Below are 15587 nucleotides of genomic sequence, written 5' to 3'. Positions count from 1 at the left end.
GAACTAGCATACTGACGACCGTATTGTCCGCTGAAACCAAAGTACGACGGACAGAATTTCGAAAAAACCGAAATACTTGGTACTCCGGACTGCACGCTGAAAAAGTCTGCTGAAGCCCACACACGAGCGGATTGTCCGCTGAAATGTGTTTCGACGGACTAAGTACGCCATACAATCCGCCCGTGTGTACGCAGCATTAGTTTTCTGCCACACATCGCGTTTTGCTTTTAGGCCAAAAAGTGCAGTTTTGGTCTTATCTGACCAGAGCATCTTCTTCCTGATGTTTGCTGTGCCCCCCACATGGCTTCTGGCAAACTGCAAACGGGGCTTTTAATGGCTTTCATTTAACAAGGTCTTTCTTCTTGCCACTCTTCCATAAAGGTCAGATTTGTAGAGTGAACAACTAATAGTTGCAGGGCCAGATTAACATAGGGCAGTGATGGCGGACCTTGGCACTCCAGATGTTTTAGAACTACATTTGCCATGATGCTCCTGCACTCTGAAGTGTAGTTGAGCACCTCCTCCTCGTGCCCAAAGCCCGGTATAAATCCAAGGGTGATCGGAGATTCGCTGTCCAAGGGCCTCGGCTATGGAATGCTCTACCAATCAACATCTGCCTGGAAGAAAATCACCTGGCTTTTAGGAAAAAACTCAAGACCTTCCTCTTTTAGCAGATGATCAAAGCTCGCCACAGCGCCTAGAGGCGATTCAGTTCGCATTGTGCACTATACAAGTATTTCATTCATTCATCATGGGAAATGTGGTTCCAAAACATCTGGGGTGCCAAGGTTCGCCATCACTGACATAGGGGCTATTGGAGCTGCAGCTCCAGGCCTGTACCTTTTAATATAGGCCCAGCAGTGATGGACTGACCATTTGGATACTGCACTGCATGAGACGCTCCTTGTACCTCCTGGCACAAAAAATACACCTTCCACTGCTCCATTCCCCCAAAAAAGCATTGTGGAAAAAAATGTAAAAAATAGAAAAACTGCAACAAATAATAATAAATTTAAAAATAATTAAAAAATTTAATAAATAATAAAAAAAAACGAAGGGCTCATTCACATGGGTTGTCTTGTGCATACAGTGTGAATGAGTGGTTTGTTTAAAATATTTAATTTATTTTAACAAAAAAATTTACATAAAAATGTCCGTTAAAATCCTCAGCACCAGGCCCATGATGCTCTTAATCTGGCCCTGAATAGTTGTCCTCTAAACAGATTCCCCCATCTGAGCTGTGGATCTGTGCAGCTCCTCCAGAGTTACAACGGGCCTCATGGCTGCTTTTCTGATGAATGCTCTCCTTGCCCGGCCGGTCAGTTTAGGTGGGCGGCCATGTCTTGGTAGGTTTGCAGTTGTGTCATACTCTTTCCATGTTCAGCTGATGGATTGAACAGTGCTCCGTGAGATATTCAAAGCTTGGGAGATTTTTTTTTTTATAACCTAAACCTGCTTTAAACTTCTCCACAACTTTATCCCTGACCTGTCTGTTCTGTACTTTGGCCTTCATGATGCTACTTGTTCACTGATGTTCTCTAACAAACCTCTGAGAGCTTCACGGAACATCTGTATTTATACTGAGATAAAAGTACACACAGGTGGACTCTATTTCCTAATTGGGTGACTTCTGAAGGCAATTGGTTCCACTAGATTTGACTTAGGGGTATCAGAGTAAAGGGGGGCTGAATACAAATGCACACCACACTTTTCAGATATTTATTTGTAAAAAAAAAATTGAAAACCATTTATACTTTTCCTTCCACTTCACAATTATGTTTCACTTTGTGGTGATCTATCACAAAAAATCCCAATAAAATACATTTACGTTTTTGGTTGCAACATAAAAAAAAATGTGGAACATTTCAAGGAGTATGAATACTTTTTCAAGGCGCTGTATGAGAGACATCAGAATGGTTTTGGTGATGTCATAAGCTCCTGCGGATTTAAAGAGGAAGTAAACCCTGATGGGTTTACTTCCTCTTTGATTCCCTGCAAAGGCAAAGCATAATGGACTACTATGCATCGCATAGTAGTCTATTATGTGTCACTTACCTGACACCGGAGCCAGCGAAGTCACCGCTGTCCCCTGTAGTTCCGAGCGTCCATCTTCTTGGTGGGTCTCGCTGCTCCGGCGCTGTGATTCGCCGGAGCAGCGATGACATCACTCCCGCGCATGCGCACGGGAGCCGACACTCGCGGCATATCGCCACAATCTGCGGCTTACCCAGCGCGCCTCAGTCTACGGCGCATGCACCGCAGACAGTGCTGGCTGTCTTCAGGTAAATATCTCCTAAACCTATACGGTTTATATTTCTTGGACCTACAGGTAAGCCTTAATCTAGGCTTACCTGTAGGTCAAAGTGGTTTGTAAGGGTTTACAACCACTTTAAAGCGGAATTAAACCCAACGATCTAACAGTTTGAAAAAACAGTTACATTCCCGGCATGCTGGAAATGTTAACTGTCACATTGGTTGTGCTCTCAACCAAACTGTCAAACCATCCAATGGCTGGTGTCATAACTGATCACATGTGCAGCTTCATGGCAGTTAAAGATTAAAGGGAGGCCAAGATGGCAGCTTCCTTGGCTGAAAACGATAGGAGGGTTTACTTCCACTTTAAGTGGCTGCACATTACTACTAGAGACAACATGACCACCTTAGTAATGTCTCTTGTTCGTTGTTTTTTTTTTTTTTTTTACCCTGCTTTCTTATTTATTTTTAATGAAATCTTCTCTTTTGTCTCTACAGATTTCTCCACCCAGGTCAATTCTGCGGCCTTGAACTCTCCAGGTATTCGTGGTTCTATGACCGCGCCTCTGCTCCATCCATCCTTAAGTAGCTCTGGGCTCAGCCCGTCGCTGGGATCGCCCACTCAACTTCACTCACCCCTTAGTTCACCTATCAATGGAATGGGCCCACCGTACTCCGTTATCAGCTCGCCTCTGGGTCCATCAATGTCCCTCTCCAATCCTGGCCTTGGGTTTGGCACCGGCAATCCTCAGGTGAGTGTCTGAAAAAAAAAAAAAACTTCACGTGGAATACTTCCAGTATAATAGATGTACCTGAATGCCTTTTATTTGAGTGGAAGTCTGTGAGGAGCTTAGACAATAGAGATTTATTGACAGATGTTGGCGTGTCACTGGGAAAAACCCTTCCAGACAGGGTTACCTTCAGTTTGCATTGTCCTCTAGAAAAAGCTGCTGCATTGCTAGAGACTGCTGTATGTTTCAAGAGACTTATTTTACACACAGATGCATACTAAAAGTGACTGGCATGATAGAGATTCCTGCTGTTACGTACGTAAGAAAAGAAAAGTACAGCACAGTTCATGAGCTTAACCTGATTGTCCCAGTACATGGAAGCAGAAGAAGATATAAGAATAATAAAATATGGCATTACAGCCCAAATTTGGGTGGGGTATATGGATAGTCAGGCAACTACATATATTTAACAAAATTGTAGCCTAAAGGAGCAGTGAAGAAAAACCCCACTATTAGTAAAAAGGTGAATAATGATGACACACAATAAATAAGCGCTGTTGAAAACAAATCCGTTATAGGTTTTGATGAACGAACAATGGCGGCCTGTGCATTTTGGGCGCACGGGCGTGACCATCCATGCACCCAGCCCCTTTCAGGATGGCGGACGCATGGGTGCCTATGGTGGGGGCGGCAGGGGATGGTAAATCTTTAAGCACCTGATTAGAGCCAGAGTCTCTTGTTTCTTTCACAATGGCATAAATAGAGTATCATCGTTAAATACAAGGGTCTAGCCCTGAGGGCAAGACTATTATCAAAGGGGTCCGAGTAGGAATGGGGCAAACCCTAGCAAAAGTGATTAGGATCAGGTGCCCCGGGTTTCCCAAGGTTGGTTGTCTGGGTTACCCCCAAGACCAAGAACTTAAGCCAACATGGGAGTACAGGTACTGCATAGGTGGTATTTTTGAATGTAAAGAGGTAAAGTAGTGGGGGGGGGGGGAAGACTAGAAACTAGAGGTGGAGAAGAGGGGAGCAGAGAAGAGGATGTAGTGTGGGGAGAGAGGGTGGTCGGTGGGCTCGCACGAGCCCAGGGCGGCAGGCATCAGGGAGTTTCTTTTTGGGGAGGGGTGCGCTCAAGGTTCCAATAGACTAGGGTCTAGGTTGGGAGGTAGGAAGTGCCTAACCCAAGGCTGCCATATCTTATTATATCGAGGTAGACGGTCTAGAATTGTTTCTTCGATTTTGCTGTGTATCATGGCTTGGGTAACCCTATTCTTTACTTCGGCAATGTGAAGTGTTGGTGTTTTCCAGGCTCTCGCTATAGTTTGTTAGTTGGAGGAAAAGGCACAGCTGAGTACGGGTGCAATCATCTAGCCTTCTTATGTGGGTCCAGGATGGTGGGTAAAGCCTTGAACACCCCTCCAGACTGGGCATCGTCCAACCTGAAAGAGAACCAGTGCTGATTCAATGAGCGATTGAGTTTGCAGGGGACAGCACCACAGATAAGTTGGCCAGAGATACTTTTTTTTTTATTTATTACCCATGCTAGGAAGTGTCTTTTCTGCCCAAGCTGTGCTTTGACTTTTAAATTTGTTGAGCACTAGAAAGCTTTCCTGCATGCTGGGCCCGGCAAACCGAATCTCATCCCTCATCCTGAACCGGCTAGTAGGAGTATTGCATCACAACCAAACAACAAGCATCTGTATTCTTCTGTCTGGTTCTACCCGATATCCTCTTTCTTACCATGGCGGTGAGGTGACTCCCTGATGCTACACCCTCTAATTCGGACATTGAACGAGGTAGACACGTGTGGTCTCCCCATAGCGTCTCTAGAGAAGAAGAAGAAAATCAAGTGGCAGACAAAGTTTCTGGCTTCACGGTCATTACACTACAATAGCTATGGGAACAGTTACAGAACTGAATGCTTCTACTGCTATCCAATGCCGTTCACATCATATAAGTAAAACACAAATGGTTTCTCCTTAGGTCTGGCAAAAAGGGTAAATGGTATTTTATCAATATATATATAATATACCGTATATAATAGTTTTTAATAAATAACACTGGGGTGGATAATATTATTTTCCTAATACTGGAGCACATACAGTGCCTTGCGAAAGTATTCGGCCCCCTTGAACTTTTCAACCTTTTGCCACATTTCAGGCTTCAAACATAAAGATATAACATTTTTATTTTTTGTGAAGAATCACCAACAAGTGGGACACAATTGTGAAGTGGAACGAAATCTATTGGATATTTTAAACCTTTTTAGCAAATAAAAAACTGAACAGTGGTGCGTGCAAAATTATTCGGCCCCTTTACTTTCAGTGCAACAAACTCACTCCAGAAGTTCAGCGAGGATCTCTGAATGATCCAATGTTGTCCTAAATGACTGATGGTGATAAATAGAATCCACCTGTGTGTAATCAAGTCTCTGTATAAATGCACCTGCTCTGTGATAGTCTCAGGGTTCTGTTGAAAGCGCAGAGAGCAACATGAAGACCAAGGAACACACCAGGCAGGTCCGTAATACTGTTGTGGAGAAGTTTAAAGCCGGATTTGGATACAAAAAGATTTCCCAAGCTTTAAACATCCCAAGGAGCACTGTGCAAGCGATCATTTTGAAATGGAAGGAGTATCAGACCACTGCAAATCTACCAAGACCTGGCCGTCCCTCTAAACTTTCAGCTCAGACAAGGAGAAGACTGATCAGGGATGCAGCCAAGAGGCCCATGATCACTCTGGATGAACTGCAGAGAACTACAGCTGAGGTGGGAGAGTCTGTCCATAGGACAACAATCAGTCGTACACTGCACAAATCTGCCCTTTATGGAAGAGTGGCAAGAAGAAAGACATTTCTCAAAGATATCCATAAAAAGTCTCGTCTAAAGTTTGCCACAAGCCACCTGGGAGACACACCAAACATGTGGAAGAAGGTGCTCTGGTCAGATTAAACCAAAATCCAACTTTTTGCCCACAATGCAAAACGATATGTTTGGCGTAAAAGCAACACAGCTCATCGCCCTCAACACACCATCCCCACTGTCAAACATGGTGGTGGCAGCATCATGGTTTGGGCCTGCTTTTCTTCAGCAGGGACAGGGAAGATGGTTAAAATTGAGGGGAAGATGGATGCAGCCAAATACAGGACCATTCTGGATGAAAACCTGTTGGAGTCTGCAAAAGACCTGAAACTGGGACGGAGATTTATCTTCCAACAAGACAATGATCCCAAACATACAGCAAAATCTACAAAGGAATGGTTCACAAATAAACGTATCCAGGTGTTAGAATGGCCAAGTCAAAGTCCAGACCTGAATCCAATCGAGAATCTGTGGAAAGAGCTGAAAACTGCTGTTCACAAAGGCTCTCCATCCAACCTCACTGAGCTCGAGCTGTTTTGCAAGAAAGAATGGGCAAGAATTTCAGTCTCTCGATGTGCAAAACTGATAGAGACACCCCAAGCGACTTGCAGCTGTAATCGCAGCAAAAGGTGGCTCTACAAAGTATTAACGCAAGGGGGCCGAATCATTTTGCACGCCCCACTTTTCATTTTTTTATTTTAAAAAGTTTCAAAAATCCAATAGATTTCGTTCCACTTCACAATTGTGTCCCACTTGTTGGTGATTCTTCACAAAAAATAAAAATGTTATATCTTTATGTTTGAAGCCTGAAATGTGGCAAAAGGTTGAAAAGTTCAAGGGGGCCGAATACTTTCGCAAGGCACTGTCACTTTTCTTGTGTTATGTGGGTACTTCAGAGGATGTGCCAGTCTGCCAGGGTCCAACAAGAAAATGAAAATAGTTTATACCTCCTGAATTGATAGGTTAGAAGTGAACAGAATGGCTTCTTCGTGGAGCTATTAATGACCGGTACTCTTTGATGAACTCTTAGCAAAAACCTTAGCTGGCAAGCGATGGGGTTAATGGACCTGCCGACTGGCCCTCTGCTTAGAGAGGAGTGGGATCCTGCGGAAAGATTATCTAAATATCTAAATCCCCTTCTTCTCCTCCCCCCGGAGGTAAAGAGATTACGCTATATTAAGCAACAGGGAGACACCAGCTGATCTGCACCTGCTGCTCTCCGTCCAGATGCTGGCACCGTATAGCTGCCGCTCAGAAGCGTAATAATTCTTCAGCGCTCTGCCAGGCCACTCAGATGCCAACAACAAGTTGTAAATAATAGATTTATCTTTTCTGGTGCATTGATTAGCACAAAACAAATATGGCACCCACAGAGCAAAGACTTACAGCACCGCATTAGTAGCCAGTGGCGGCCCATCCATAGGGGGTGCATGGGCGCTGACCCCCCCCCCCCCCCCAAAAGCTACTCATCAACAAAATAAATACTTTTTTTTTTAACCACTTTCAGACCGGACCATTTTGCTGGTAAATGACCAGAGGTCTTTTTACACTTTGGCACTGCGCTGCTTTAACTGGTAATTGCGCGGTCATGCAATGTTGTACCCAAACGAAATTTGCGTCCTTTTCTTCCCACAAATAGAGCTTTCTTTTAAAGGTATTTGACTGATATTTTCTACTTTTTGTTATTAGAAAAATCCAATAAACTCAATTTTAGTCATACATTTAGGCCAAAATGTATTCAGCCACATGTCTTTGGTAAAAAAAAAGTCAATAACTGTATATTTATTGGTTTGCGCAAAAGTTGTCACATCTACAAACTAAGGTGCGTTTTCTGGAATTTACGCAGCTTTTAGTTTACGACTGCCTATCTCATTTCTTGAGGTGCTAAAATGGCAGGGCAGTACAAAACCCCCCCCAAATGACCCCATTTTGGAAAGTAGACACCCTAAGGAAATTGATAAGTGGCATGTTGAGCCCATTGAATATTTTATTTTTTTGCCTCCAGCGATTGAATAATGACAAAAAAAAATTTATTTTTTTTTTGTTTACACAAAGTTGTCACTAAATGATATATTGCTCACACATGCTATGGGCATATGTGAAATGACACCCCAAAATAAATTCTGCTGCTTCTCCTGAGTACGGGGATACCACATATGTGGGACTTTTTGGGAGCCTAGCCGCGTACGGGGCCCCGAAAGCCAAGAACCGCCTTCAGGCTTTCTAAGGGCGTAAATTTTTGATTTCACTTCTCACTACCTATTACAGTTTTGAAGGCCATAAAATGCCAAGATGGCACAAAATCCCCACAAATGACCCCATTTTAGAAAGTAGACACCCCAAGCTATTTGCTGAGAGGCATGTTGAGTCCATGGAATATTTTATATTTTGCCACAAGTTGCGGGAAAATTACAAACTTTAATTTATTTTATTTTTTTTTCACAAAGTTGTCACTAAATGATATATTGCTCACGCATGCCATGGGCATATGTGAAATGACACCCCAAAATAAATTCTGCTGCTTCTCCTGAGTACGGGGATACCACATATGTGGGACTTTTTGGGAGCCTAGCCGCGTACGGGGCCCCGAAAACCAAGAACCGCCTTCAGGTTTTCTAAGGGCATAAATATTTGACTTCACTCCTCACTACCTATTACAGTTTTGAAGGCCATAAAATGCCAAGATGGCACAAAACCCCCACAAATGACCCCATTTTAGAAAGTAGACACCCCAAGCTATTTGCTGAGAGGCATGTTGAGTCCATGGAATATTTTATATTTTGCCACAAGTTGCGGGAAAATTACAAACTTTTTTTTTTTTTTTTTTCACAAAGTTGTCACTAAATGATATATTGCTCACGCATGCCATGGGCATATGTGAAATGACACCCCAAAATAAATTCTGCTGCTTCTCCTGAGTACGGGGATACCACATATGTGGGACTTTTTGGGAGCCTAGCCGCGTACGGGGCCCCGAAAACCAAGCACCGCCTTCAGGCTTTCTAAGGGCGTTACAGTTTTGAAGGCCATAAAATGCCAAGATGGCACAAACCCCCCCAAATGACCCCATTTTGGAAAGTAGACACCCCTAAATTTAGGGGTACACTAGTGAGACTAGGTAATAAATGGCGGGTGCCCTGAAACTATAAAAAAATAACTAACCAACCAGCGTCACCTGTAACAGTTATATGGTGATCACTGGTGAAAGGGTTAACTAGGGGGCAATCAGGGGGCTTTATGCGGTAGTATATGGGGGTCCCTGGCGCTATAAAAAGCTGCGGCGAACCTAAATACCTACCTGCCTAACTAGCGTCACCTGTGACACTAATACAGCGATCAGAAAAACGATCGCTTATTAGGCTGGGTTCACACTGGAGCGATGCGGGAACGCCACGAATGCGCGGCGGGTTCCCGCATCGCATGCCTCCCGGCGGCAGTTCACACTGCCCTATGCGAACTGCTGGGAGTGTCAGTGAAATGTTAATGACACCCCCAGATCAGTTCGCATATCGCAGTGCGATCTGCAAACTCGGATCGCATGGTGTGAACACCCATGCGATCCGATTCTGCTGCGGACCAAAAAAAGGGTCCCGTGCGAGTTTGCGGCGGGTGCGGCGGGTGCAACGCGAATTCAGCCATACTATCTGTATGGCTGAACTCGAATCGCACAGAGATCGGATGTGATTTGCACTGCAGTGCGGTGCGAATCACATCCGTTCTCATAAACCGCTGCAATGTGAACCCAGCCTTAGTGACACTGGCGACGGGGGGTGATCACGGGGTTAAACCTTTATTGGGGGGGTTAGGGGGTACCTTAGAACTAAAGGGGGCTAACCCTAACTGCCCTAACAGTTATTACAGTCACAAATGACACCCGCCGGGTGATCAGGGGGTTAAACCTTTATTATTAGGTAATAAATGGCGGGTGCCCTGTAACTATAAAAAAATAACTAACCAACCAGCGTCACCTGTAACAGTTATATGGTGATCACTGGTGAAAGGGTTAACTAGGGGGCAATCAGGGGGCTTTATGCGGTAGTATATGGGGGTCCCTGGCGCTATAAAAAGTTGCGGCGAACCTAAATACCTACCTGCCTAACTAGCGTCACCTGTGACACTAATACAGCGATCAGAAAAACTATCGCTTATTAGGCTGGGTTCACACTGGAGCGATGCGGGAACGCCACGAATCCGCAGCGGGTTCCCGCATCGCATGCCTCCCGGCGGCAGTGAACACCCATGCGATCCGATTCTGCTGCGGACCAAAAAAAGGGTCCCGTGCGAATTTGCGGCTGGTGCGGCGCGAATTCAGCCATACTATCTGTATGGCTGAACTCGAATCGCACAGAGATCGGATGTGATTTGCACTGCAGTGCGGTGCGAATCACATTCGTTCTCATAAACCGCTGCAATGTGAACCCAGCCTTAGTGACACTGGCGACGGGGGGTGATCACGGGGTTAAACCTTTATTGGGGGGGTTAGGGGGGCACATTAGAACTAAAGGGGGCTAACCCTAACTGCCCTAACAGTTATTACAGTCACAAATGACACCAATGCAAAAAAAATAAAAAAATAAAAATACAATTGGTGTCACTGTGACTGGGGGGGGGGGGCAGGGGTAATTGGGGGGGTGATCGGGGGGTAAAGGGGGGGTGTGAGTGTGCCTGGCATGTTCGAAAAATACCGACACAGAGGAGAGATTACATCACTTCCTCTCCTGTGAGGAGAGGAAGTGATGTCGTGGAGCATTTCTATTAGTCGGGAGCGATCGCGAGGGGGTGGCCATGAATGAATGGCTGCCCCCTCATCCCGGATCGCTCCCGAACGAATGCCGACCGCCGCAGGCATCGGGGGGGGGCCCGATCGGGCCCCCCACCCGCGGGAAGGCAGGGACTTATATATACGCCCATATGCCTGCCCGTGCCATTCTGCCGACGTATATCGTCGTGCGGCGGTCGGCAAGTGGTTAAAGCCCCTTTAAGTGTGTGCAGGGGGGGCATGGCGCCAGCCACAGAGGTGCTATGGGAAGCATTATGTCATCAGAATCATGTGATTGCAGGCAAGCAAATTTATTGGCTGGCGTTTAGACTGCCCATGGAGCGCAAATCTCTCTGCGCACTCACTCTGGCATTATGTGTCCTGTGGTGGTTAGTGATTGGTGGGTCCGTAGGACATAGGGCAGTGGTGCTGTTATCGGACCCACCAATCACTTCTGTTTTTTTGAGTAACTCATCATGGCTGGTCCGATGGAGCACAAGACATGAGCAGAGGAGTCAGCTCGTGATCGGGGCATATCACTGAAGAAGCTGCTAGGAGGTAAGATAAAGCAGAACACCACACTTGTGGTGTTCTCTCAGATCTGCAGTGTGATCACAGCAGTTGCCTGTGTAGTGGATCTGGGGAGGAGGAGGAGGGGGGGAGTGCAAAGGCAGTGAAGGGTTGAGAAGCTTTTAGCGCATTCCCAGTATAGTACATCGGGCTGCTAGTGTTAAATGTGTGGCAGTTAGGCACGTAGTGGGTAAATGTTATGCTAGTTGTTTGGGCTGTCCTCTCCTCTCCTCTTCTCTCACCTAGCCGCATTTACTCCCAGTCTGCAGCAGAGATCAGAGCCTGGCAGGGGGGATCTGATCATACTGAATGGCATGGTGACATTGTGCTGGGAGGTCAGCAGATGACAGCAGGAGGAGAAGACAAGCTTCCTTCACTGTACACTGATCTGTGCTGGATCAGAACACTGACAGGCAGATCTGCCATCTCCTGATCATTAAATATCTCCATCCTCGCTCCACCCATATACTCGCCCATCTATCCATCCTCCCACCCATCCATCCTAGGTTAAAGTGGTTGTAAACCCTTAGAGCCGGTTCACACAGCGGGCGATGCGAGGCGACACGACTCGCCTCGCCTCGCTCTCGCAAGTCGCCCCCGTTCTGTACAATGGAACCGTTCTGAGAGGAGCGACTCGAGTCGCTCCGACTCAGAAAAAAGGTTCCTGTACTACTTTTGGGCGACCTCGGGGCGACTTGCATTGACTTCTATACAGAAGTCATCTGCAAGTTGCCGCTGAGGTCGCGGCAGGTCGCCGCGAGGCAAGTCGGAGTCGCCTCGCCTCGCCTGCAGTGTGAACCGGCCCTTACAAACCACTTTGACCTCCAGGTAAGCCTAGATTAAGGCTTACCTGTAGGTCCAAGAAATATCTCCTAAACCTACACGGTTTACGAGATATTTATTAAAAGAAAACAGTCGCAGCTGTCTACGGCGCACTATCGCAGTTAGCAGCATACCGTTAGCGATATGCAGTTAGTGGCGGCTACCGTGCACAGCGCCAGAGCAGCGATACTCAGAAGAAGATGGACGCTCCGGACTACAGGGGACAGCGGCGACTTCGCTGGCTCCTGTGTCAGGTAAGTGACACATAATGGATGCGATGCGATGCATAGTAGCCCATTATGCTTTACCTTTGCAGGTAGACAAAGAGGAAGTAAACCCAACAGGGTTTACTTCCTCTTTAAGAATGGCTGCTTAGAGGTACCCTTCACCTGTAGGGTTCTAGCATTCGGAGAAGCACAACTACAGAGGGCTCCCCCTCATCTCACTAGTGAGAAGGGATGCTGTTTGGGCTGTTTCTCTGAATATTAGGCTGGCAGAGCGCTGTTTATCTGATCATTTTAATAATTTATTCATCAAAAAGTGATCTCTAGGTCACTTTTTGATGTCTAGGTTGAGAAGTCGCATGCTGCTCTTTTTTAGCGGAGAATCTGATTGCTGAGATCTTTAGGCTTTAATGGCTGACCACTCTTTTTCCTGCAAAGTGGGTGTTCTGTTCTGTTACATTCTTCCCAATATAGAAAATCCATCAGGGATGGTGGGAACACCTCATGGCGGCCACATCAGATATGCTGATCCTGGAATTCTCACCAATAGTCTTCAGTTAGATGTAAGAAACTGTCAGGGCATTTTACAAATGTCAATTGTGTCCTGGGCGCCCATTTGTAGTTGGTGTAGTTCTCTGAGAATTTATTTTTATAGCTCGATGGATGCTGAGCATCGCCAAACTGTCTTTTTCTCATAGACGGACTTAAGAGATTAAAAAGACCAAGCCAATAAGACCGTCCGCTCCTGTCACGCTTGGCCATATGTGTCTGGAGAGCATTAGCGGTGGTCGGACACCTGAGGCTGGCCAGAGATGCCACAGGGGCAGTGGACACGTTGGGGATGTAAAAGAGTTTGATGGGAAATCCTCTTGTCTTCATCTGAATTGAAATGAAGTAGATTACTTGCTGTCCTTTTGTGCCAAAGCCGGATAGAGATGCAGGTTTAGGTCTCCTTTCCATTGCATATGCTCGTTTTGCTTTGTGTTGACTTTTCTGAGGGCGGTCTAGTGGTGACCCTGGAGGGCACTGCATGACATAAGGGAACATTAACCCGCAGATGAGCAGTGACCTGGCTGGCTTTCAGCACTCTTGTCTTTCCTCCGAAGTGTCAGAAAAGCTTGATATAAGCTTGTCGTCGACTGTTTTAGTTATACGTTTTTCTGGGAAGAAATTAGACGAGAGAATGGAAGAAAACGGCCAACAACCTAAATAAGATGTAAAAGAATCCGATGGAGCAACTCCTTTCACCCTGACAAGAGGATGTACTCCGGCGCCCTCTCTGAACATGTGATGGTAATACAGTTCTTGCTCCTTACAGCTGCCCCCCGCTGTCTTGCATTTCTATTATTTATTTATTCATTCATTACAGATATTTATATAGTGCCGACAATCTATGCAGCGCTTTACATGTATATTTAGATTTAGCCAGGAGCCAATTAACCTACCAGCACATGTCTTTGGTATGCGGCAGGAAACCAGAGTACCTGGGGGAAACCCACGCAGACACGGGGAGAACATACAAACTCGATGCAGGTAGTACCATGTTTGTAGACACTAGGCCTGAAACAACTAATCGATTATGAAATTAATCGATTACTATTTTCATAATCGATTAATCGGCCAGTAACAAAATGGGGTTAAAGTAAATGAGTCTGATGATATTTACCAGATTGACCCTTTTAATAATATATACACTATATCTCTCCTCTAATAGTGTATACACTATATCTCTCCTCTAATAGTATATACACTATATCTCTCCTCTAATAGTATATACACTATATCTCTCCTCGAATAGTATATACACTATATCTCTCCTCCAATAGTATATACACTATATCTCTCCTCTAATAGTATATACACTATATCTCTCCTCTAATAGTATATACACTAGATCTCTCCTCTAATGGTATATACACTATATCTCTCCTCTAATAGTATATACACTATATCTCTCCTCTAATGGTATATATAGTATATATCCTCTTATAGTATATACGGTATATATCCTCTAATAGTATATACGGTATATCTTCAATAGTATATGCGGTATATCTCCTCTAATATTAGATACAGTATATATCCCCTCTAAAATATACAGTATATCTCTTCTGTCATTCTCAGAGTGGATTAGTTATTTTGCTCCCTAACCATATACGGTAGTTGGTTATTTATATTTATCACTGCATATAGAGATATTTAAGAATAAATTGCCTTTTTTTTTTAACTTTACATATTAACTAAGTTATACACCACACTTTTTTTTTTTTTTTAATGCTATTAACAGATTAATCGAAACAATAATCGGTCAACTAATCGATTATGAAAATAATCGTTAGTTGCAGCCCTAGTAGACACTTTCAGGTTACTGTATTTATTGGCGTATAACACTCACTTTTTCACCATGAAAATCGGGTGCAAATAGCCTGTGCGTGTTATGCGCCAATACAAAAATGTAAGTTTTTTTCCCTGAAACTTCCCTCTTAAAATGAATGTGCGTGTTATACACCTGTGCGTGTTATACACCTGTGCGTGTTATACACCTGTGCGTGTTATACGCCAATAAATACGGGTAATTAAAATTTTCCCTGCCATTGTCCCCGATTTCCCCATTTGACAAATTATACATTGACATCAAACCTTGCAATATCTCACACACACTGCAAGACTTTCCAAGACGTTTTATGTGGGTTTTCTATATGTAGTTTTTGTGTGTCGCTGTTATTAGTTTTAGCCCTTGTACACACGGTCGGACATTCCGACAACCAAATCTGTTGGATTTTGTCCGTCGGATTTTGTCTGACGGATTTTGTCCGAAACTGTTGCATACACACAGTCGGACAAGGTTGTCGGAAAATCCGATCGTTCAGAATGTGATGACGTTATTTCGTTACGACGGGACTACGTTCAGGCTAGTAGCCAATAGCTTTGATGTAGGAATTTGATCTGAGCATGCGTGGCACTTTGTCCGATCGGAATTCTCTACACATGATCGGAGTATGTCCGATCGTAGCATTTTGTTGGAAAATTTGGTCCGACGGATATTCCGACGGAAACAGTCCGATGCAGACCACACACAGTCGGAATATCCGACAAAACGCTCCGATCGGACACATTCCGTCGGAATCTCCGATCGCGTGTACAAGGGCTAAGTGTGTTTTTACAGGTAAATGGAAGCCTCCAGGCAATGGAAGCGGTGTGGTAGTTGAGGACAGACATTTTTTTATTGATACCTGTCACCTCTGGCCTGTACAGATCTCATTTGTGTTTGTATAGCCTTTTTAGTGTTGGGTAGGCTTGGAGCCCTAATCAAGTTGTTATTGTGGTTTGTGTTCCCACTGGGTAGATTCATTATCTCAATTTGTCC

General features: G+C 44.8%; 1 protein-coding gene across 5 annotated transcripts in view; it reads left to right on the top strand.

The window, feature by feature from the left end:
- Nucleotides 1-15587, top strand: part of RXRA (retinoid X receptor alpha) — a 348429-nt gene that overhangs the window by 228748 nt on the left and 104094 nt on the right. For 4 of the 5 annotated variants that reach the window (XM_077468460.1, XM_077468444.1, XM_077468453.1 and 1 more), the window contains one exon: nt 2752-3005. In XM_077468460.1, the coding sequence (XP_077324586.1) occupies nt 2752-3005 (254 nt within the window). Of the gene's footprint in view, nt 1-2751; nt 3006-13039; nt 13514-15587 lie in introns of those variants that run through there. The other variant, XM_077468476.1, reaches the window with a different exon arrangement.

Source organism: Lithobates pipiens, unplaced genomic scaffold (genome assembly GCF_037356315.1).
Source record: "Lithobates pipiens isolate NorthernLeopardFrog02 unplaced genomic scaffold, aLitPip1_a1.2 Scaffold_11, whole genome shotgun sequence".
In the NCBI taxonomy this organism is placed as follows: Eukaryota; Metazoa; Chordata; class Amphibia; order Anura; family Ranidae; genus Lithobates; species Lithobates pipiens.
This window is presented reverse-complemented; position numbering and strand designations above follow the sequence as displayed.